Consider the following 25486-nt stretch of genomic DNA (forward strand, 5'->3'; position numbering starts at 1 on the left):
ACAGAATCTGCTTTGACTCGCAACGCTTCAACATCTGGACCCCCCGCCCTCCCCCCTCCCCCCTCCCCAACACACTCATCTCTCCCCCTCCCGCCCCCTCATGGCTCCACCCCCCCCCCCCCCACATGATGCAGCTTCTGGACACCGCCAGCCCTTCGCTAATGAATGAAATTACCTCCGAACCAAGTGGCCTGACTCGCTCGACCAATAGCCTTGCAGGATCTGAGAGTCCCTTCGGCCACTGAGGGGGCGGAACCGGGGGTAATGAGCTCCTGTCTGGGAGGCGGGGCCAGCGACACCTCGGTCATGAGCCTCCCGCTCCCATGACCGCCGGGGGTAATTCCGTCAGCGACACGGAAATGACGACAGCGGCGGCGGAGACGGGGGGAGGGGGAGGGGGGGGGGGGCGTCACCGCTACGGCTGTACGTCAGCCCGGCTGGCGGGAAGTGGAGATGCGGCTGTTCGGCGTCTGTTCGGCAGCCGAGGCGTATCCCAGAGGGCTGCTCGCACGCCGAGGTGAATTCGCTTCACTGCGCTGCGTTCAACACGGGTGTCTCCGGCACGTTGTTTACTGTGGAAAAAAACTAGACGTCCCCAGAATCTTCAGAAGCACCTGAGTTAGTCACAGGACGAGAGAGGGAAGCCGAGCAGAGGACAGAGCAGGGCCAGAGTCTCCGCCAGACGCAGGCTGGGAAATACCACGACACAACTCTCCCCGCGCTGCGGTGTTGAGTCTGGCACAAACGCTGTCTGAACACGAGCGGGTGGAAAGCCCCCGTCTACCACTAGAGAGAGAGAGAGAGAGAGAGAGAGGGGGGAGAGAGGGAGAGAGAGAGAGAGGGAGAGAGAGAGAAAGAGAGAGAGGGGGAGAGAGGGAGAGAGAGAGAAAGAGAGAGAGAGAGAGAGAGACAGACAGAAAGAGAGGAGACAGAAAGAGAGAGGAGAGACAGAAAGAGAGAGAGGAGACAGAAGAGAGAGAGGAGACAGAACGAGAGAGAGGAGAGACAGAACGAGAGAGAGGAGAGACAGAACGAGAGAGAGGAGAGAGAAAGAGAAAGAGGAAGAGAGAGAGGAGAGAGAAAGCGAAAGAGATAGAAAGAGAGAGAGCGCAGCTCAGGATTGCTGGCATGTCACATCTGAACTCGGGGCAGGCTAAGGCCTCTAGTAGCTGGGTGGGTTTGAAAGGCAGAGCCCTGGACGGCCATGCCTCTGGACGGACCCGTAAGCACTCTGACACATTCCCAGGTCTCTTCCTGTGGCCCGGCCGACCACAACTCTGTTTGATTTAGCGCCGGCGGCCGTACGCAGGAATGTGAACACTCCAAATAATCACTGTGTTCAAAGTTCACACGTAATCCCAGCCAACCCTGTAGTATCTCTGAGGAAACAGAGAAATCACAACCCGCAGCCAATCACAATCAACATTCCTCTCCAAGGTTACCAAGCCGCTGGGTTTGCGAGAAACTAGCTGTGATTGGTGCTGCTGGAGGACATTCTAATCTGCCTCTGCATGGGAATACGACAACAACCCCATCCTCTCACAATATCACAACGCTGACTGCTAGCATCAGAATTTGACCTTCGTTTTTTTGCAATAAGCACAACTCCAGTACATGACGTCAAAAACGGTTTAATTTCAACTTCCTGTTGACCTCTGTGATGGCTCTGTCCAGTCTACACAGCTACCAGCAGCAGCGCTACCTCAGCTTCACTTCACAAACCTGACGCAGAGTTAACTGTCGCTTAAGCGTTATTGAACGCCATTCTAGTCAGATGTGGTTTGGTTTGAGGCAGGTGTTAAGCAGCCTGGATTAGCGCTGACCGGACAAGAACCTTCTGTTCCCTCCGAGCCCACCGTGAGGAGCGCGAACACCGTCCTCAGAGTCGACAGCCACTCTGGCCAAACATCAGGAAGTGACCACATGAAAGCGGACTGCAACAGGAAGCGGGGGCCTGACTTCCTGTCTCTCAGGAAACGGCGGTTGTGAGGGAGAGAAACAGGCGTGGAATGCGAGCCGCAGGACAGCGAGCCAAGCGGACACCACAGACACAGCTTTCCCGACGCTGGCCGAGTTTATGTTTAGCAACAATACCGATCACTCGCTAAATGAAATGGTGAGTGATCCCTCCGCTTCGGAGCTGAAAGGACACAGCTAATGCTAATAAGCTTCATACGCTGAGAAACGGGGATGCTTGAATCACGATGTACCCCTCAAATCAATGAGTGTGTGAGACAGGGACAGAGAAAGAGAGGGAACAAGAGAGAGAGAAGGAGAGAGAGAGGGAAGGAGAGAGAGAGGGAAGAGAGAGACAGAGGGGTAAGAGAGAGGGAAATAGAGAGAGGGAGAGAGGGAGGGAGGGAGAGAGGGAGAGAGAGAGAGGAAAGAGGGAGAGAGGGAGAGAGAGAGAGGAAAGAGAGGGAGAGAGGGAGAGAGAGAGAGAGAGAGAGGAGAGAGAGGGAGAGAGGGAAATAGAGAGAGAGAGGGAGAGAGAGAGAGAGAGAGGGAGAGAGAGGTAATCCCTAAAGGGCCATGTGTGAGGGTTAGTCATCAGGGTTAGATTAGGGGTAGCTGTGTGAGAGACGGTCGTTAGGGTTAGATTAGGGTTAGTTGTGTGTGGAGCAGCCGAGGACACAGTGTGCTGCTTCTAACTCCCTTCCTGCCAAGGTTTCTGAAAGGCCACAGTGTGTGGTGCCCTCCCTCCCTCCTTCCTCCCCTCCTTCCCTCCCTCCTCTCCCTCCTCCCTCCTCCCTCCCCTCTCTCCCTCCTTCCTCCCCTCCCTCCCTCCCTCCCTCTTTCCTCCTCTCCTCCCTCTCCCTCCCCTCTCTCCCTCCTTCCTCCCCTCTCTCCCTCCCCTCTCTCCCTCCTTCCTCCCCTCTCTCCCTCCTCCCTCCCTCCTTCCTCCCCTCTCTCCCTCCTTCCTCCCCTCTCTCCCTCGGCGCACCCTGTCCTCCCCAGACAGCCTCAGACAGAAGAGACCCCCAGCCTCCAGCTGCCAGACCCCGCCTCCAGCCCCCAGCCTCCAGCCCCCAGCCCTCAGCTCCCAGCCCTCAGCCCCCAGCCCTCAGCTCCCAGCCTCCAGCTCCCAGCCTCCAGCTCCAAGCTCCCAGCCTCCAGCCCCCCCGCCTCCAGCTCCCCGCCTCCAGCTCCCAGCCTCCAGCCCCCCAGCCCTCAGCCTCCAGCCCTCAGCTCCCAGCCTCCAGCCCCCAGCCTCCAGCCTCCGGCGTGCAGAGCAGAGCGTCCGGCATCCAACCCTCCGGCCCAGAGCTGGCACACTGTCCAGCCCCCTGCATGCCCAGACCAGGGCGTCCCGGTCCGACCCTCCGGCCCAGAGCCGGCACACTGACCCGGGAGCCACCGCTGCTCTCTGACCCACTTAAATGTCAGCCGCTGCCCAGAAAATACCCGGGTACGAGAACACAACGCCTCCCACAGAACACGGTCTGACTCAACCCAGACCCCAGCTCAAACCTGCTCTGTTAAATACTGAGAAGAGAGAGAGAGAGAGAGAGAGAGGGAGAGAGAGAGACATGGGGAGGAGGGAGAGAGAGAGAGAGAGAGGGGGGGGGGGGAGAAACAGAGACATGGGGAGGGGAGAGAGAGAGAGATTGAGAGAGAGAGAGATGAGAGAGAGAGAGAGATTGAGAGAGAGAGAGATTGAGAGAGGGAGAGGGAGAGAGAGAGAGAGATTGAGAGAGAGAGAAAGAGAGAGAGAGATTGAGAGAGAGAGAGAGAGAGAGAGAGAGAGAGAGAGAGAGAGAGAGAGAGAGAGAGAGAGAGAGAGAGAGAGAGGCACCCCAGGCAGGTTCACGTGTGCTGAGATGTGCGGTTAACCCTTCCTCCTCGTTAACCCTTCGCTGGCCCGGCTCTTAACGCCAACCGCCACTCTAGGTCGTCACGTACCGTAGCGGCCCTTCAAAACATCGATGGGACCTCGGGCGCCACAGGCGTCTGTCTGTCTGTCTGTCTGTCTGTCTGTCTGTCTGTCTGTCTGTCTGTCTGTCTGTCTGTCTATCTATCTATCTATCTATCTATCTATCTATCAGACTGTCTGTCTGTCTATCTATCTGTCTGTCTATCTACTGTATCTACCTACCTACTAGGGCTGGGTATCGATTGGAATTTCAAGAATCGATTCGATTCCGATTCACAAGGTTTAGAATCGATTATCACGATTCGATTCAATTCAATATCGATTCGGTTGGTGTTACTAAAACCTGTTTTTTTTTTTAGCTGTAACCTTAATTACATGACTGCCAAGTTATGCAACACATCAATACTAGGGCTGGGTATCGATACTGATTTCCAAAAATGAATGAATCATTGAATGAATTAATGAACTATTCATTCCTTCATTTATTCATTCATTCATTAAATAAAAGATCGATTTTGGGATTCATGAATTCAGAATCGATTAATTGAATTTTTTAAACCCAGCCCTACTACCTACCTACCTACCTACCTATCTATCTATCTACAGTATCTATCTATCTATCTATCTGGGCTGGCGTCTGGAGGGGGAGTAAGCTGGGCGGAGCTGAGCGGTGGCGTTATGGTGATGATGAGGCCGCCGCACGGGACCAGACCGGTTATTAGTCCGTCAGCACCTCAACTGGCCTGCCTGTCTGACTACTGCTCCCAGGTACAGCACATGGATGGATGGATGGATGGATGGATGGATGGATGGATGGATGGATGGATGGATGGATGGATGGATGGATGGATGGATGGATGGATGGATGGATGGATGGATGGATGGATGGATGGATGGATGGATGGATGGATGGATGGATGGATGGATGGATGGATAAACAGACAGACACTGTAGACAGACAGACATATAGAGATAGATAGATAGATAGAGATAGATAGATAAGATAGATAGATAGATAGATAGATAGATAGATAGATAGATAGATAGATAGATAGATAGATAGATAGATAGATAGATAGAGACTACATAGTTAATAATGTTTTTTTTGTAAGTCTATTAGCTTCTATAATCGTATTGTTATCCACTTATTTTTACTCTAGCCCTTTGTACTTCAACTAGTGCTTCAACTGCTCATTCATTTTATTGTTTAGGTTATTTAGTTTTAATTTATATTTTTATAATATAATTTAATATAATTATATTTTTTAACTTGCTATGTAAACATATGTTTCCCATGCCAGTGAAGTCCTTTGAATTGAATTAAATTGAATTGAGAGAGAGAGAGAGAGGGAGCAAGAGAGAGAGAGAGAGCGAGATCGTTATCAAAACTATCTATATTTGTGCTTCCTTTGTATTGTTAAAATGTCATTGTCAATCAATGTACAGTACTGTATACAGTCCAAAACAATACATCTTTGAAATTGAATAGGGCATATCTAGAAATCCACTATGCTGCCGTCACTGTACTGAGACAGATACAGGCAGTAATGTGACGCGTCCTACAGTACGTTAAATGACTGCTCATTTCTGTGTGTATTTCCACCTGTTCTGCCTAAACCACCAGAAGGTCATTTTGACCAAGAGGCCCTGGTATCTGTCACTGTCTGGTCACATTCATCTATTGTCATTGATTTACACACACACACGCACGCACGCACGCACGCACACACACACACACTTTCAATTGATCTTTTAACTATCAATCGATTGATCACTTTGTCATACAGAGGTCTGAGAGGCACGTGAGCTGATCAGACGATGATGATTGACGACACGTTTGATGTCTGATAGGTTATCATCAGCACCAACATAGGACCGTCTGACCTGCCTAACTACAGGTTATCATCAGCACCAACATAGGACCGTCTGACCTTCCCAACTACCTCAGTCAATACAGCAACGCTATCAAACCCTGGAAGAACATTCAGAGAGGGAATATAAAGCCTTGGGCATCTTTTAATATTTACATCTGTGGTTTAATTAAAACAGCCCAGAGAACAGGAAATGGCTGCTGTGATTAGACCTCTGTGTCACCAGGCAACAGGACCAGAGCTCAATCAAGACAAGTGTGTTCAGGGGACAGGACGAAGACGGCGCATTCGGGGGACAGGAGGAAGACGGCGTGTTCGCTCCTCCTCTGTGAGGAGATCTGGGAATCGGCGTGACCAGGAACAACTACAAAATAAGAACGTTTTCTTTCGTCTTGATTGGCTGAAAGCGCCGTGTTTCGATTGGCTGAAAGCGCCGTGTTTCGATTGGCTGAAAGCGAGAAAGTGTTTTGCAACTGAGTTGCTGATTTTGAGAACAGTGTCACAAGCAGTTGCACAGCTACAGTAAGTAAGTGACAGTATGGATGCTGAATTAACCCGTTACATTAATAAAGGTGAGAGGTCAAACACACAGCTGTCACTGGGCAGTAGCAAGATGTGCTCCAGTGAAGCACACTGCCTGCAGTGGCCATCGCTCTCATGCTGTGTGTACAACCCTAATGTCCCCCAGCACCAGGGTTGGGGAGTAACGGATTTCATGTAACGCCGTTGCGTAATCAGATTACAAAAAAACAGTAACTGTAATCCGTTACAGTACAATTTAAAATATGTAATGTAGATTACAGTTACATTTGCATAGTAACGGGGATTACAGGCGTGATTACAATCACCCCTCGCCTCCTCATCAGTTTTACAAAATAGCTTAAAAAAAAAAAAAAGAATTAGTAGGCAATTGCGCGCAGCGCGCTAACAAGATTCGTTGGACCACAGCTGCCAGACAGACAGTGAGCAGCACGGGCATCATGGCAGAAATACCGCAATGTGCATTAAAATCCTGGAAATACCAGCATTTTTTTTATTTACCTGTCACAGAATCACAACAATATTACAGCACAGTGTAAACTATGCCTCCCAGCCACCTGCCTCGACGGCCAAGGACTCAATGTCCAACCTGAAAAAACATTTGCCGGTAAGTTAACGTTAGCTAATGTCAAAGGTTAGGGTAGCTAACGTTAACCTTACTTCCACTGACAGCTAAATTAGCTAGCAGTAGGCTTCTACAGTATAGCACTAATGTTCAATCAGAAAACCAGACCCAAGCGCCCATTCAGATTATTTTCACTCAATAGTGCCTGTCGGTGTTATGGTGCGTTCGTTTGTGGTCGGAGGCATTCGATTGGAATTTCTAGAACGCACCATTATTCAAGAGCTATAACTAAATGCCTGGGAAAACTGGTCAGTGGGTGCTTTATCCATAATATATAAGGCTGTGTGTCCACTGGCAAGCTGTATAGCTGAATAGCGCCAATCACAGCTGCTTAGAATGCATTAGAGTTGGAGTTTAGAGCTGGCTCCGACGTTTACACCTAGCCTAACGTTAGCTACATTAGCAACGAGTGTCGTGTTTTGCAGACTGCAATTAACTAGCCAAGGCAAGATGACACGCACCCTAACCTCTTGGCATTAACACTTGCTCTAACTGGAACTTCTCGCCTCACAAATATTTTATTTGGAATAACAGAAACATATTATATAAAAAGAAATCCTTTTTTCTTGAGAATTGGTTCACAAATAATATTAGATTGGTGAAGCAATTATTCAATGATGACTGACTTTTGCTCAGCTATTCCGAGTTCCTGTCTAAATTTGGTATTCCTGTAACTCCAAAGGAGTATGCAGTGGTCATGGATGCAATCCCTTCTGGGGTCATAATGCTCTTAAGAAATGCAACAGGATCTATGTTACCGGTTTTGAATCCACTCGATACTCCTGTGGGTAAGACATGTTTTTCATCTACTAAAAATAACAACAGAGGTGTACGCAGGTTATTTCAGAGTGATATTGTTTCCGTTCCCTATGTTGTTACTTACTGGAACAGCTTTGCAAAAGACCTCAATTGGAAATATATTTGGAATTTACCCCATAAGTATTTACTGACTAATAAAATAAGAGAAGTCTCCTTTAGAATTTTACACAGATATTATCCTGCAAATCACTATCTTGTCAAATTTAAGAAAGATATCAATGTTAATTGTTCATTTTGTAATGTACTCCCAGAAACACTTCTTCATTTATTTTGGCATTGCACTCATACAAAAAAACTATGGAAGGATCTAAGTAGATTTATTATTGATAATATTGACCCTGATTTCACTCTATGTCTAGAGAATGTTTTGTTTGGTTTCATTAAAGATATTGGCAGTAAAACCAAAGAATATTATATTATTAACCTAATAGTTCTTTTAGCAAAATTTCACATTCACAAATCCAAATTTACTAACTCTAAACCCCTGTTCAAAATTCTAGAAAATGAAACCAAACAATACATAAAGGCTATTTTTTCCTCCAATAATAAGAAGGCTACGAAGACAGTGAGTTTGTGCACCTTCTTTGATTTGTTTGTGTGAAAGGCTTGATATATGTACCCTGGCTCTTGTATTATTTTTAAATTTGTTTTATTTCATTCTTTGTATTGATTGATTGTTGCTAATTTGTATTGTTTTGTACTGTACATTTTGTACTATTTTGTACCTTGATTAATAAAAAATAAAAACTTGCTCTAACTGGGCGGGCGCTGGGCAACTGCTGTTTAGCTATGTTGTCAGCTCTAGAACACAGAAAAATAATAAATAATGTAGGATTTCTGGTGAAATACACAGTACATTTAATATCTGGTGAAATACACAGTACATATTTAAAGTAATCCAAAAGTAACTGAAAGTAATCCCTTACTTTACTTTTAAATTGTGGTAATCGGATTACGTTACTGACTACAATTTTTCACAAGTAACTTGTAACTGTAAGGGATTACTTTTTAAAAGTAACCTTCCCAACCCTGCCCAACACACACACACACACACACACACACACACACACACACACACACACACACACACACACACACGTCAGCCTGGCACACTGAGACTGATGGGTGGCATGGACACACAGATGAACATTGTGTTCATTCTTGACTCTGTGCCCTTGTGTATCTGTGTGTGTATCTGTGTGTGTGTGTGTGTGCACGTGCATGTGAGTGATGAATCCTGGCGGCTGGCCCTGTCTGCAGCACGGCGGTGTGAGCGAGTCCGAGGCGACGCGGAGCGGCTAATAGTGGACTTCCTCCTCCATCGTCTCCCCACAGGAAGAGCTGCTACCCCTGACCACCCCCACCCCCCCCCCCCCCCCCCCGGTGCCCCCCGGACACCGTCCCCCGTTAGGGCACGGGGCTATCTGGGCTCAACCCTGACCCCTGACCCCGTGCCCTATAACCCCGACTCTGGAGTCTGACGGAGCAAAGAGGAAGTAGCAGCACTCAGCAGGATGACAATGGAGGCCCGAGCCCTATACATCATCCTACATCATCCATCCCACATCATCCGCCGGCAGCTTCTACGAACACGCTTGCGGGGCGTTAAAACACGGTTTTAATGATAAAATGATCACGATAAATGTAATCAAATTTAAAGCAATACATAGCGTTTTCTCCGGTTTTCTCGGAACTGCGCCCCCACAGGCTCTGCGAGTAAGTGCACTGTCGTACTGTCGTAACGTTATCAGATTGTCTTTTTCTTTTTCTGGCTTCCTCCATGATGTTTCGCTTCGGTTTTCTCGCCTCCGCCATGATATCATTGAGCTAAAAAACGCATGATATCCATAGACGCCGGAATAGTTAGCTACTACTGTGTTGTTTAAGCACAACGTTGCGCATGTGCACTTCGACTGAATGCTGCATCCCGGGGGCATGAGTTTTAAAAGGTAATAAATGTCAATGTATTATCTTTCTGAGTAGACTGTTTAGACGATTCAGCTTACTTTTAGTAAATCAAATTGGGTAATTAGCACCAGACATGTTTGTAAAGGTCCAAATATTGCGATGTATTGCTTTAATCACGGTTTATCATTATACCGGTTATCCTTACATCCCTATGAGCGTGTACGGCGGAGGGGGCGTGGTCTCTGGGAGCTGTGACCCGTCAGCTGGACACACACCGGTTCTGACCTCTCTGAGCCGGGAGGCTGGACCGGGCCTTCTCAGTCCTGCTCTACGGAGCCTGGTCCGTCTACAATCAGCGCTTGTGGAATAGGCCGCGCTCTGTGTTGAAACCATGGCGACGCGCCGGCGATCTGTGATGTCAGCGTAGCCGGTTAGCGTGAGGAGGATAATGGGCTGAGGTCAGTCTGAGCGCTACCCAGATGACTTGGTCATGGTCTAAAGTTAAACGCTGTCGAGGCCGGCGCTCTCACACACACACACACACACACACACACACACACACACACACACACACACACACACACACACACACAGGGGCCGAGTGTGCCGGCCAAGCTTACCATGGTAATATATGTGCATGGCTGGCTGTGTGGAACACAATGAGGGCCTGTTAATGCACAGAGCTGAGTCTGTAGCGCGTGGATATTTTCTCCTGTGATCAGCGGGAGTGGCCGTGTGGGAAGGCCATGGATAGAGCGCCATGGTTCAGACCAGGGATAGAGCGCCATGGTTCAGACCAGGGATAGAGCGCCATGGTTCAGACCAGGGATAGAGCGCCATGGTTCAGACCAGGGTCAGGGCAGGGCTGGGGTAAGGTAGGGGTAGGGTAGGGTAGGGTAGGGGCAGGGGTAGGGTCGGGGTAGAGTAGGGGTAGGGGTAAGGTAGGGGTAGGGGCAGGGGTAAGGTAGGGGCAGGGGTAGGGGCAGGGGTAAGGTAGGGGCAGGGGTATGGTAGGGGTAGGGTGGGGTAGGGGTAAGGTAGGGGTAGAGTAGGGGTAGGGGCAGGGGTAAGGTAGGGGTAGAGTAGGGGTACGGTCGGTGCAGGGATGGGGCAGGAGTAGCGGTAGGGGCAGGGGTAAGGTAGGGGTAGGGGCTGTTGCCCAAAATAATGAACGGCAGCTTGAACTGAAAGTCCTTGGAGGAAGCAGCCATCTTGGAGAGGCAGGGATATAATGTGCTCTCTGTACGTCGGCTGAGCCTGAGCTGAAACAGCCTTGGAGCTGCAGTACTGGTACAGAGGAGAGGAGAGGCAGGAAAACACCTCTCTGACCGCTCACCTGGGCCCTGGGCGCAGTCTAGCACCGGCTGGAGGATATTGACCAGGGGCCAGACGGTCAATCATGTCACAAAGGCCGTCAGTAGTCTAATAACTATCTGAGGCTGATAGTGCATCATGTCCTCATCGTCTGCGGGTCAACAACTTACACTGCCACCGTCAGATGACCTGTCCGTCTAGACGGGTGACCACACACAGATTAACCTGGACCTCCCGTGAGGCCTCAGAGCCACCCCGTAATCTCGGGCAGAGCTCACACCAAGTCAGCCTCGGCTGCGTTCCAATTCAGCCAACAGAGGCCAACATGTTTCCTTTGAATGGTTAAATTTGAAGGGAGGGCCCTCCTGTGATCAACGATGGTTTTCTGGATGATATATTTGGGATGTAGTCCCGCTAGCGCCGTCTTATTTAACGTTAGAAGTTAAAGGGCCTCCGGTATTCAGTTCATTCATTCAATCATACAATAACATTTCCCTCATCCCAGCGCCCGTTTTTATCCAGCGCAAAACAACGTTCCCAGACCGTTCGCTTTATGTTTGCAAACGTTGCCGGCGATCACAAAGACAATTGAAAAAAGTTTAAAGTAGTTTGCAAACGTTGGCGGCAAAGCTAAGCTTTGCTGAAGCTAACTGAAGAAAGTTGATGAACTCATCCACCTCCACCAAAATGCTTGTGTTTGTGTTTTCAGACAGAGACGGAACAGAAATTACAACAGAAATCAGTGTTGTTGTTGTTGTTATTGTGGGCGGAGGACAAAGAGGAGACGTCTAGCTGCAACAAATGGACTCCATATGAAGAGGCCCACTTCACATCAGGATATGACAGCAGGATATGACATGCGCACACAGACTAAATACAACGTGTGTGTGTGTGTGTGTGTGTGTGTGTGTGTGTGTGTGTGTGTGTGTGTGTGTGTGGAAGAGAAAGAGAGAGGGGTCAGATCTGTCATGCTTTACTGTCTAAAGGTTACTTGTCAGTCAGCCAGACAGTCAGTCAGTCAGTCAGTCAGTCAGTCAGTCAGTCTGTCAGTCTGTCAGTCTGTCAGTCTGTCTGTCAGTCTAGCAGGCACAGTTTATACAAGATAAGGTGAATCTTGGGGCAAAACTGCATTACAGCTCCCAAATGCTTCATAAAATTACCAACTCAATAGGGTCTTCGTGCCTTATGTTGCTAATTGAATAAAGTATTGAGAGCTCTAATCCAGTGTGCGGATATCCATTTCCTCCTCCAAGATTGTTGCAGAAAATCCCATTAAACTGTCCCATGGGAACCTGAGAGCAGGAGAAGTGCTTTGCGGCTGTGGCTCAGTGGTAGAGCGGGTCGTCCAGTGATCGCAGGGTCGGTGGTTCGAATCCACCTCCCCCTGTCCACATGTCAGTGTCCTTGGGCAAAAAACTGAACCCCAAATTGCTCCCAGCTAGCCCCTCGCATGGCAGCTGCCGCCATTGGTGTGTGAATGTGTGTGTGAATGAGAAGCCATTGTAAAGCGCAGTCCATTTACTTTGCCAATGACCCTGTATTCGAATGACAGGAATGTGGACAGGAAGCGGAGCTAAGCAGGAAGTTGAAAAACGTTGACGGAACAATGGAAGAGGAAGAGGGCCCCAGATTCTGGGCTACTTCCGCTCTTGATGACGTGGTGCCACACACTGCTCTCAGAGGGCACACTTCCTGTGAGAGCCTCAATTTGCATAGCTAGACAGACTGACAGACAGACGACAACAAGTTCTCAGTTGAATCCACGGAGTCGCCACAGAGAAAGCAGCATGTGTGCAAAGACGAATAACTATAAAAGACATGAGCTGGGCCTGTTTCTGCCAGGGAGACCAGGGAGACCAGAGAGACCAGGGAGACCAGGGAGCTGCAGTAGGCACCATGAGTGAATACCTGACAGAGAGACCAGTTCAAATGTGCCCATGTTAGAGACTGGCCAGTTCACCCCCTCTGGGGCAGCCAGATGTGGGGCGTCTCCCGCCGGGGCGCACAGCTGGTCAGGGGTCCCCCCCCTGGGATGAGAGCACAGAGCGGGCGGAGGGGAGGGAAGCAGACCAGGGGGGTCACAGGAGAACGGTGACACGAGAGGAATCCCCACCGAAAAGAGCCCCGCTAGAACACAACCAAACCAAAAAAGGAGAAGGCTCTTTCAGTTGTATCAGTTCAGCGAGAGCAGAACAACTTTAAAAGGAGCGATAAATCGTTTAGCCAATTAAACTATACATTTGAATTTGCCGCCGTGTCAGTCAGGCGGGTCTTTGTGTGTGTGTGTGTGTGTGTGTGCGTTTGTGTGATATGAATGCATACGTGTGTGTGTGTGTGTGTGATGCAGACCTGAATGAAATGTGTGTGAGTGTGTCATAATAGCAGGCCAGTCTGACAGGCACCATGCATAATCGCTTTAGAGGCGGAGTTGCACAACAACGTGGGCCTGGTGAGGGCTGCGGTTTGGGGCCCTCTGCAGTGAGATGCCTCATAAAACTGCAGCTACACCCCACACCCCCCCGTACACTACTACTCTCTCTCTCTCTCTCTCTCTCACACACACACACACACACACACACGCACGCACGCACACACGCACACACTCACTGACTGACTGACTGCACAGACACAATGGGGCAGACGACCGAACTAAAGCATGTCTGCACTCGTTTTAGGCGTGATCTCGTAGCCTACAGTATATGTGATGCGTGATGCGATCATCGTGTTATAAACCGACGTCAACAGCAAATATGACCTAAATATAGCCTACTACACATCGGTCCTCATCATCTTAAAAGCAGCCAATCACACGGAGGTATCCTCATGTTATGCGCGAAGCACCAGACTGCGGTCCGGCCCAGAGTCAGTCTGAGAGCGGCGACGGTCGCTGACGGTCACGCCATCGGCCGCGGGTCCGATACTGTACATACCGACGTAGAATCAAAGAGGCGAGAGCGCCGTGCGTTCTGCAGTCTGGCCGAGTCAGCGTTTACGCCGCGCTTGCTAACGTACTGTACTGTGTGTGCCCCTACAGTAAGTGTGTAGTGTTGTGCTGCTACTGTACAATTACAGTACGTTACGCCGCCTGCCACCAACGATATTTCCAGCTCGACTGGTGTCATCTAATCCCCCTTGTGACATCACCCCTGATCAATATCGAATGATTATGAATAAATTGTAAAGTTGTACATTTGTAATGTGAGTATTGAAGCATCTGTATTGAGCATATTCTTGGAGCCCGTGGAAACATTTCACTGTAACTGTTGAATCTTAACCGTAGAAAGACGGCCTGGTGTGATGATCAGGAATGCAGCGCGGTCGACTTCTCGCCTATAAACCAGCTACAGAGGAGAGACGGGGGGGGGGGGGGGGGTAAGGGCCACCTTGACCAAAACAACGCCCGCACCGGTCTGTGCTCCGCTCGACACCACGGGCCCATGTTCAAACATTCAAACGTTCAAAACAACAGTGTGACTCAGCCTGACTCACTCTCAAATCACCGGCTAACCCACAGCCTCGTTCTGCTCCCTGGGATAAACACGAGCTGAAACGGAGCTAGTGAGAGCAGGATTCGCCGTTTCTTTATCTGTCACGTGTAGAGTACGGCGTACAGTCACGGCGGAATTACGTATAACAAGAGTAACAGCCTCTCTGACATGCTATGGAGCTAGGGATGTAACGTTAACTGGTATAATGATAAACCGTGATTAAGTTTGATTCATTTATCGTGATAAAATGATCATTAAAACCGTGTTTTAACGCCCCACTTTTGAAAAACTCACTGCAAATACTGTCCAGCATCAACCAAAGCTAGAAACACTCTCAAATACGCATTATTTTAATGTTTATGCACAAAAAAGTGCTGCCAATTTTATTTGTGCTTTTCAATATAAAACTTGGTGAAATTATTACAGTGTGTATCGGTAGTTATAATTTTTTTTTACAATACCGCGATAATACTGATAACCGTGATAATTTAGGTCACTATAATCGTGATATGAAATTTTCACACTGTTACATCTCTACTATGGATCGTTCTCCAAAGGACCCCAATAGAGGCACACTACGCCGGACGCAGCGAGGCAGCCCCAGGGGCCTGGGAGGTATGTGACCCCCCCTCTCCTCTGGTATTCTGGAAATGTTCTCGGGGGTCCTGATCTGGGACCCTGACCCAGAAAGTAGCCATGGACTGATAGGGATATGAACTCATGACATTGGAATGGCAGGAGCCCCCTGCAACCATCACACACACACACACACACACACACACACACACACACACACCGCGACTGTTATAATCAAACGACCTGCATCGACCTGCAACGTCCCACCAGCTGAAAGGCTCCTGTCAGATCTCAGACTCTCAACTATTGATCTGCCTCCTTCTGCAATAATGGAGACTGCCTGAGCAGTACCCCTCTCTCTCCTCTAGGGGATATGTTTAGTCTGGAGAGAGAAAGACAGGGGAGAGAGAGACAGAGACATAGGGAGGGGGGGGGGACAAAGAGAGAGAGAGAGGGAGAGAGAGACAGAGACATGGGGGGGGAGAGAGAGAGAGAGGGGAGAGAGAGAGAGAGAGAGAGAGAGAGAGAGAGAGAAGGAGGGAGAGAGAGACAGAGACATGGAGGGGGGAGAGAGAGAGAGAGAGAGAGGGGGGGAGAGAGAGACATGGGGGGGAGAGAGAGGGAGAGAGAGGGAGGGAGAGAGAGACAGAGACATGGGGGGGGAGAGAGAGAGGGAGAGAGAGGGAGGGAGAGAGAGACAGAGACATGGGGGGGGGGGGAGAGACAGAGCGAGAGAGAGAGACAGAGACATGGGGAGGGGGGGTGACAGAGAGCGAGAGAGAGACAGAGAGAGAGAAAGAGACATGGGGAGGGGGGGAGACAGACAGAGAGAGAGAGAGAGAGAGAGAGAGTGCCTCCCCCTCATTCATCGCTGGGCTGGAAGGTAAACAAAGGTGGACGTCAGAGGAAGGCAGACCTGAGAAACAGACGCTTGTGAAATCCTCTGGTCTCTGCTTGACTACTGCCCCATCTACGTTGTGCAATCAGACAGAGCACAGACCCAGCACGCACATGTGCCGTGCACTTCTTACTCCTGGGACAAAACAGACAGGTCAAAATAGCTCGTTTTTTTTTTCGGTACTGGCTTTATTCTAACACACACAACTGTCCCCTGGTTTCTGAATCAAGTTCTCCCCACAGTAGTTCTCAGACGCACATCTGCTTTTTACGACTACACCCGGTGGCGTTCCAGGAATGGTGATTCAGCACTTCAAACACACTGAAAAGTACTGAGTGATATGAAAAGAGGAAGAAAACGGGAGCCCTTAAGAAGATACTAGATTATTTTTTATTTTTTTCAAACAGTGTGGAGAAGGCTGAGGGAAATATACAGTTAGCCTACGATAAAAAATAAAAAATAAAAAAAGCTCTGAAGTCCTGTGCTGGAATGCACCTTCCTGTCTGCCACTGTGTCTGGGAGTCTGCCATCGCCCGGCCGGGCTCTAATTAGGCAGCAGCGCCCGTCTCCTCACACTGAGCCCCTCTGCTCAGCTGACTAACCAGTGCCACCAGACTTCGGCCTGCTGCTCCCTGATTTCAGTTAACGTTTCATTACGCAACTCTTAATAAGTGTCACGCAAGCTGAACTTGGAGCATAGAGAGTCTCTCTCTGTCTCTATCTCTTTCTCTGTTCCTAGAAACAGCACTCAGTGAGTGAGCGAGTGAGCGAGCGAGGGGAGTGAGAGAGAAAGCATTGTGCCATGAGTCATGTTAAAGACCCCGGTGTGGAGCCGCTCTGCTCACTAGACCAGCTCTGGAGCAGAGGATTCTGGGACGGTACCTGGAAACGCAGCTGCCTTTGACGTGCTGGCACCACACCAGGCAGGCCTCCGCGCACGTCTGCTGCCACGCCGCCGCCATGCCCATCTACTAGTAGCGCACATTCACCAATCAGGGAGCAGGCAGGCCCTCGACACCTGCACTCCCTTACGCAAAGAAAATATATTCCCCTATATGTTGTTAATATGTCTTATAAACACTGTAGCCTTCTAATGCACTAGCTACAGCATGTTTTAACATGAACAGTGTTGTGCTAGCTACAGCGTAGCCTGAACAGTGATGTGCTAGCTACAGCTTAGCCTGAACAGTGATGTGCTAGCTACAGCTTAGCCTGAACAGTGATGTGCTAGCTACAGCTTAGCCTGAACAGTGATGTGCTAGCTACAGCTTAGCCTGAACAGTGATGTGCTAGCTACAGCGTAGCCTGAACAGTGATGTGCTAGCTGATGCGTGTCCTCCTGGGCTGTTTGTCTCTGGGGGGTGTGTTAACCAGTGTGGGCGGAGGAATGTGGCAGAGGAGCATGGCGTCCCAGGAGAGCAAAAACATTGATCTGTGACATAAGAGCCAGAGCAATCTCCCTCCGCCGAGTCAAATATTAACACACAAGTGACGTCTGTATAGTAGAGTTGTACAGCTACATGGCCAACTCTCTGCTGACAGTTACATGAGGGCCTTACTGTGTAGCCTACCGTGTGTGTGTGTGTGTGTGTGTGTGGTCTTACATGTGAGAGGACCAGCCAAAAGTTTGAAAGTTACATAAATAAAGTTTGATTTGATTTGAAGCACAGACAGACAGACGGCTAGACAGATGGACAGACTGTCTACTCTCCTCCGTCGTGTGGTTTTCCTGGTCAGTGTTTTCTGCCAGACCATAGCAGTGTCCTGTCCTGCAAACCCCCCCCCCCCCCCCCCCCCCGTCTCCTCACCTCCACAGAGGTTGAGGGGGAGTGTTGAGAAGGGACGTAGTGACTCACCTCACCAGACTGAGGGCCTGACGATTTAGCTGTCTATTCAACACCTCAGAATCACTCTTAATCACAGCCCTCAGAAAGTCCTGTATGACAACATGTTCGCTGAAGTATACTGCTGCAATTATGGAATTTGTGACACACACTTGGTCTGTCCAAAAATAGCAGGATACATGGTGTGGATTCTGCCAGTACTTTCACACCCGAACACTCTCTCCCAATGTTCATAATCAATCCTTTCTCAGTTTGAGAGCACCAGCATTGAAAGACTCCAGAGATCTGAGAGCTCAGATATGAAGCTGCTCGATGTTAGTGTTGCCACTGAAGCTGGGATTCTGTTGGGTGGCATTTGTCTGTGATGTTGTCATGTCATTGATCCTTGGGGTCTTAAAGGACCTAATTAACTTAACCACAGAAGGTTTGAGCACCACTTTTAAATGGATAAGCAAATTACAATTGTTGATGATGAAATAATAGCTTCATCACATCACCAGTGCCCACCATACATCCAATAAAGGCCTAACTTTGCATCGTGTAGTTCAGGTGTGCCCATACTTTTATTTTATTTTTTAGCTTGGGTGCTACTTTTGAAATGACAAGCTACTAACTAAAATGTACATAGAAATATCATATATTTACATAATGCATGTGAAATAACAACATTAAGGCTGCCGTTTTAAATTCAAAGAATACATGTATTCATGTATTTAATACATTTATTAATCAAGCTACCAAATACTTCACACTGGAAGTCCATGGGACATTAACTTTCTGTTGTAGGCTATAGGCCTATGCCTTGCATTATCTTCAAGCAAATCATTGGCTTTGTTTGTGAATGACTATGCCAGTGAGCAAATCATAGCTAATTGTTCATCAATGGAAAAAAAAGATTGTGAATGACTCATTGTGAATGACTCATTGCAATCGACCTATTGGGCGCCCCTGCTCTTAGACTCTCTAGTATAGCACAGTTTACATTGCAAAGCAATGAAGGGGCCTCTTCATGGACCTCCTCCTGCCCAGGTCCTAGACTTTTCCCAGGGCTATGGGAGTCTCTACAGAGACAGAGAGGATCATCCCAGGACTACTGGAGTCTCTACAGAGACAGAGAGGATCATCCCAGGACTACTGGAGTCTCTACAGAGACAGAGAGGATCATCCCAGGACTACTGGAGTCTCTACAGAGACAGAGAGGATCATCCCAGGACTACTGGAGTCTCTACAGAGACAGTGGTGGAGAGGGGGAGGTCTATGTATAAACCTGGAGGACTGCTGAATGGCATCTTTCCCACAGTGCTGCCCGGTCCACACCCATAGCAGGCCAGGACGGCCAGCATGCGCGTGCCAGCTAGGCGGTGGTGCCAAGGCTCTCGGCAGAAGCACTCACGCAGCAACTACACATGCACTGCTGCCAGAGGGTGTGGAGGTGATCGATCAGGACAGAGAAACTAGGGCTGGGTTTAAAAAATCGATTCATAGATTCTGAATCGATTCGGAATCAAATGATTCAGAATCGATTCATGAATCCCCAAATCGATCTTTTATTTAATGAATGAATGAATAAATGAAGGAATGAATAGTTCATTAATTCATTACATTTTTGGAAATCAGTATCGATACTCAGCCCTAGTATTGATGTGTTAAATAACTTGGCAGTCATGTAATTAAGGTTACAGCAAAAAAAAAAAAAAAGTTTTTAGTAACACTAACCGAATCGATATTGAATTGAATCGAATCGTGATAATCGATTCTGAACCTTGTGAAACGGAATCGAATCGATTCTTGAGATTCGAATCGATACCCAGCCCTAAGAGAAACTACTTTAAACACTAAAACTCTCCATACAACCACTCACCACCAATCAATGAATGATCTACCATGGGAGAGGATGTCGCTAGGTCAAAGTTGAAGTGATGGTGTCCGATGTCACTAGGTCAAAGTTGAGTTTAGGGTGTACAGTATGTGTGAGCTATTCTATCTAATCATTACAAGTTCCTTACAAAACAGCACTTTTATGTAAGGAGATAAGTTACACTTAAACTGCAGTAATAAAGGCTACAGTTTCAAGTATAATCTACTGCACGCAGTCATTTAATTTGTATTGTGGTGATAAAAAATGATAACAGGAGGGCATTTCCATGTTCATGTGGAAGAGTAGAAATTGAGGGGCTGTCCTTACTGTTACAGCGGTGTGTGTCATCACAGCACATGACTAAAAATACAAACCCTTTCTCTGTCAGGAGCCGAAACTTTTATTCTGCCTCTTCTCCAAAGCGCCTCAAACTCTGCCCGGGGCTTCCACACAGGCGGCCCCGGAACCCTGTGACTGGAGAATGCCAAATCCCTCTGATCGGGCTAAAGGCTCAAGAGGCTTCCCAGCAGAAGCAGCCGGTGCAGACTGGGCCTGAGTCTGCAGAGGACTGGCCTGCATACTTGGCAGAAGTGACAGGAACGCTGGGGCCTCAACAGTGTTTACCCCCGAGAGGGCACAGCCTACCTCGCCACGGCAGTAACCTGACGACCCGTCTTGTGTAATACAGTAGCTGTGGATCCTGTCCATGGCTCACGTATGCTTTTGGCATCTGGCTAATGGTTTGGGTTCTTTGCACATCGAGTCACTAGATGACTTCAGGCGCGCATTTTCATATGTAAAAAAAAACAAAACACTTATTTGATTAGATTTCATTTGATTTGATTTCAAAACCCTGTATATCAAATGATACAGTCTTAGAAAGCTATTAAGATATTTTATTACAAACTAAAAAAAACAGGACAAGTCAAGCACACCGCCAGTATGGAAACCCTGCGCAGGTAGACGGTCTGGATAGACAGAAATCCCTGCCCAGTCAGCAGACTCGCATATTAAAGACCTAGCTCAGGAGCAGTCAGGTGACTGGCTGAGGTCACGACAGCAATTGGCCAGTGGACTTCACTAAATTAGCCAGCCATGTGCTGACTGGAAAACTATGAGGAGACACTCTTTCATAACTCACTGAATGGAGTTCTCATATAACGACCCGTGGGGACCGGAGCAATGACACACTGTGTCCCCTCTTGAGGAGGTCTGGCTAGAAAATAACCATGTAGCAGGCTTTAAAAAACTGTGCATTTTTTACACACTTTAGGCCTACTTTGCACCCTCCCCAATGAAAGATTATTTGCAAGTATTTGGATGTATTAAAGCAATAAAGCAAGCCTGCTTTAATTGAAAACTTAGCCTATTACTGTACAATTTCGTTTACAATCCCCAGAAGATGCTTACCTTCCAACCAGCAGAACTATTACTGTCTCCCTTGTCCTTGAAATAGGGAACACTCTTCACCATCCAGTCGTATATCTGAGACAAGGTGAGACGCTTCTCCGGGGAACTCTCAATAGCTTTAGTTATGAGATCAGCGTATGACATATTCCCCCAGGCGTTACGGCGAGAAGAACTACTCTTCCTTTGGGCAGCGGCAGCGGCGGCCGCCGCAACTGAGGACGTCGACCCGACCGGAGAGGAGACCAGAGACACCTGTTGCTGATGCGGGAGTTGAGGACTTGGGAGCTGTTGCTGATGTTGAGAGGGCTGCTGGTGTATACAGTTCTCCTGGCACTGGAAATCATTGCACAAAATGATAGGCTTTTGCTCAGGAAAATCTTCAGTCTCTTCCAACAAACTGAGATTGCTGATGAAGTCGGAATTGCTGTTGGGCTCCTGCTTCACTGACTGGGCAGGAGAGGATGTGTTCGAGTCGCCTGGGTTGATGAACTCCGGTCGAGGCAAGGGCCAAGTGCATGAGCGGGGCCTTGAGAGTGGTTCGAAATCCGGGTCGATCTCCACTAGATGCTGCTGGGCTGCTTCGGCCATAATGCTAGCAGTTGTAGGTGCCAAAAGTCACATAGAAATTGTAACGCAAGTTACTCCTACGCAATGTTGATTAAGAAAAAGAGCAAACTAACGCCAACGAGAAAAAAAGGTATAGGTATCATATAACATCACATTGTAAGTCTGAGCTGACAAAACATGTTCGAAGTAGGCTAGCCTATTTATACAAGTTGGAAAGCTTGCCGAAGTGATAATGTTACGATCAGTGAAATTCCGTCCGCTCTCTGTCGCTTTTCTTCGCCAGCCTGTTGCATGTCAGTGTGTTGAGCTCCAGTGTTGTTACTGGAGCTATCAGCGTCGGCTGATACCGCCCACATTTGAGTGACAACATCAGCCCTCCAATGGCTGCCACGTAAAAGCGAAAGAACTATTTTCTCTACCCGGTAAACATCTCTTTTTCTGGCAGTGTTTCTTTGAAAAACTACATCGGGGACGTTCTGTCTAATGGTTTGCACGGAAGTTCTATTTCGAGTGTTATTCAGTGTTGTTGTTTTTCTTTAGCCTACACGTTTCATAAAGGGACGAGACGCAAAACCGGGGGTGGGAATCGCAAGCACTAGCCTACTAGGCCTACTCAGAAGTAGCTTTGCCTAAACGTGCCTTTGTGAATGCAACAGGTCACACATTTACTTTTTAATACTGGATTATATGTTGCCAATTGAAAATAGTGCAAGGTACAATTTTGAGAATATAAACTGAAATGGATCGTGTGCGGATAAAAACTCAGGGCCAGTGATAGGCCCTGTGATTTAAGGGTTTGGCTTTATCAATCAGCAGTGAATATTCCAGATCCTAGTACTATCATGGCTCTTCCCTATCTATGCCTCACAACGTCAACAACGTGAGATCGCTGTCTCCGTGTCTCTGTGCGGACGATGCTGACATCTTTTGGTTCTTGTGTGGTACTGCAAATTGGGCGATGGGATTTTGTCATATTGTTTTGTTAGCTTGAGTTGTACGTCGTCTCCACACCCAGCAGCTTTATATTGTTATTTTTAGAGACAGGGACAGGCCTGTAGCCTATAATTACTAGGCAGGCTTGATCACAAAGCCAGGGAATAGGCTCAGACCGGACGACGCAAAGGGCCAATTACTTTTACGCACGATAGGGCTGATCAATCCCAGGCAAAGACAGCATGAAATTCGTCGGTGGACAAATTGCCTAACTCCAGGAAGTTACATGCCATGAGTGTTTTCAAGTAAATTTCTCGTTTCTGGGATATGTGCCAATAGTAGGCTACCGTCCGCATGATGCTGCGGCCTGGTTGGATTCAGTTACTTTTAAAAAGAAGAACAATTCAACAGTAGCCTAAGTTACGTAGATATCAGAGTAGAGAGCAGCCTTTGATTTGTATCCTGCTGTCACTAGGCTACTGTGTGTAAGATCAACTTTACAACTGCCGACCCATTATTATTTGCCAATGTCCTGATACCTTTACACATTGTTCACATAATGTGATAAACTAGTAGGTTATTCCAGTCGCCTGTGCCTTGACTGTTATCTGCATTCTGCAACGATTCTGCACCTGAATTCAATTGGTATCAGTTGGTTTCATAAACGACATTCTGTGCCTTGATTAGGGAGGGGACGAGGTAAAAGAACAATCATAACCAGGAGCCCGTGTGTTTCTCCTTCCATTCTTTGTTTACTTATTTAATAAAAACGAATTCTGGTTTATTATTATATGATCTATCTGACCCACCTCCACAACCCTTTCCCCACACAATTTATTAAAATTCAATCAGTTACAAATATATTTAATTCTATTTAGATCAACCCAAAAACAAACCAATTGCAGATTATTTGATTCATGCCTGGCCTTCTTCGACAAGCTTTGGTTTTCACAGAAAGCATATAAACAATTTAATGGGAAGAGAAAGAAACACAGGTTCCTGATTATGATTGAGGGTACTTTTGCCTCAGTCCCTAACTAAGACCCGTTTACACCTTGCATTAAAATGCGTTTTTGGTGATCAGATTGCAATCTGATCGTGCTAAACCACATGAAAATACAGGTGTAAATGCGGCCAAAACGTTTTGAGGACGGATTGTGATCCGATCGGCCAAACCACCTCCGGAGGTGGTCAGGGACGCATTTCGACCACATTTAATAAAAGTGTAAATGGAAATGCGTTTTTAATCCACATATCGACAACGTGGACGGAAATAGCCGTTGGCACTCGCCGTTTCCAGACCAGCAAGGAGCAGGCTTCCATGGCAGCTAGCAAGAAAGCATTAAAATGGTCAAGGTTGGAGTACAGACGAGACAAAGTGTCTACTCTCCATTTGGTCACACAAAAATATTGATGGTCAATGGACTGTTCTTACTGTTCTTATGACCTTTTATAAACAGTTAATAGATCATCCACAAACTGTTAGTTAATGAGTTATTAATGATGTGTTAAATGTTTGTGAATAGTCAGTTAAGGAGTTACAACTATCCCTTTTAAATAGTCAATAGATCATCCACAAACTGTTAGTTAATGAGTGATTAATGATGTGTTAAATGTTTATTAATAGTCAGTTAAGGAGTTACAACTATCCCTTTTAAATAGTCAATAGATCACTCACAAACTGTTAGTTAATGAGTTATAGAATATTGACTTTTATTAAATGTTTGTTAATGGTTGGTTAATGATTTAAAACTATGACTTAAATAGTCAATAGATCACGAACAAGTTATTAGTAAAGTACTTACTAAGGACTTGTTAAGTATTTGTTACAAGTTGATCCACCTACAGCTGGTACCATCTGGACTTCCAGAATTCAGAATTGAGTAACAAATCAATATAAAGGTTACTAAATATATTTGTTAAGACCATGACAACAGTTTATAGACCTTGCAAAAAAATATATATCAAAAGTCCCAGGCAGGTAAATGGAGGAGGAAGAATGTAGATTAAAAAGCCTTTATTGATACATGGCATGAAAAAGTTTGCCCTGATGAAGACCGCAAGGTCGAAACATGTTGGCGTTTTTATCTTTTTTCATAGCCATGTACAGTATCAATAAAGGCTTTCTAATCTACATTCTTCCTCCATTTACTATCGAGTACCTGGGACCTTAAATTTCAGACCTGCAAACTCTTGAGTAGTGAAAAAGGTGACAACATACAAAATTAAAACCCTCTAGGGCCTCCAAGACCACTGCTTATTTCTGACTACACTAAACTCACTTGAGCGCCAGGTGGACTCAGTTTATAGACCTTATTGGGACGTTGTTCTTAAATTGCAACTATTCCTCATTTGCTAATGTTATTTGATATTAGTAAACAGGTAAGTATGTGCTAACACTAGTGTACAGCGTCCTTGTAGCTGTCATGTTTCTCTTCTATCCATCCTTCCATCCATCATCCATCCATCTATCCATCCATCTGTGCACTAGTGTTGAATAAATTAGTAATAAATGAGTAAGTAAATGAGGAATAGTTGCAATTTAAGAATAACATCCCAAAAGGTCTATAACTCATAGAATAACTCAGATGCTCAACTGCAGCCTCAATTCCGTTATGATAAATTCATTCAATCTTTATTTAACCTCGAGAGTCAATTGAGAGCAAGCTCTCATTTACAATGACGTTGAGAGTACAGTATATCACATAAAAGTGGAGAGCACAGGACAACAATAACACAATAACAAAGAAAACAAAACAAAAACATTAAGAAACAAGCATTCAATAACTCTAAACAATTTGCAAGTACAAGCAATACAATAACCAAAAGTGATTTTGCACACTTACACTTGTATAGAGTTTTTATCTGCTTACAATGCAACTTGGGGCTCAGTGTCTTGCCCCAGGACACTTCAACCGGGAACCTTCCAATTCCCAGACGGCTACTGTACCTCCTGAGCTG

General features: G+C 47.1%; 2 protein-coding genes across 2 annotated transcripts in view; both read right to left on the reverse strand.

The window, feature by feature from the left end:
- The window catches only part of LOC311324255 (forkhead box protein O1-A-like), a gene marked incomplete at both ends in the record, with an annotated part of 18720 nt that extends 1845 nt beyond the window's left edge, over positions 1 to 16875 (reverse strand). The window contains one exon of the mRNA XM_084456679.1: positions 16796 to 16875. Within this exon, the coding sequence (XP_084312805.1) occupies positions 16796 to 16875 (80 nt within the window). The remainder of the gene's footprint in view (positions 1 to 16795) is intronic.
- A 4126-nt stretch (positions 16876 to 21001) lies between these two features.
- Positions 21002 to 21847, reverse strand: LOC311324342 (forkhead box protein O1-A-like; the record flags this gene model as incomplete). Its single annotated transcript, XM_084456803.1, has 1 exon — positions 21002 to 21847. The coding sequence occupies exon 1, from the start codon at positions 21611 to 21613 to the stop codon at positions 21002 to 21004; it is 612 nt and encodes a 203-aa protein (XP_084312929.1). The 5' UTR covers positions 21614 to 21847.
- Positions 21848 to 25486: the final 3639 nt, after the last annotated feature.

Source organism: Borostomias antarcticus, assembly GCF_949987555.1.
Source record: "Borostomias antarcticus genome assembly, chromosome: 1".
Lineage (NCBI taxonomy): Eukaryota > Metazoa > Chordata > Actinopteri > Stomiiformes > Stomiidae > Borostomias > Borostomias antarcticus.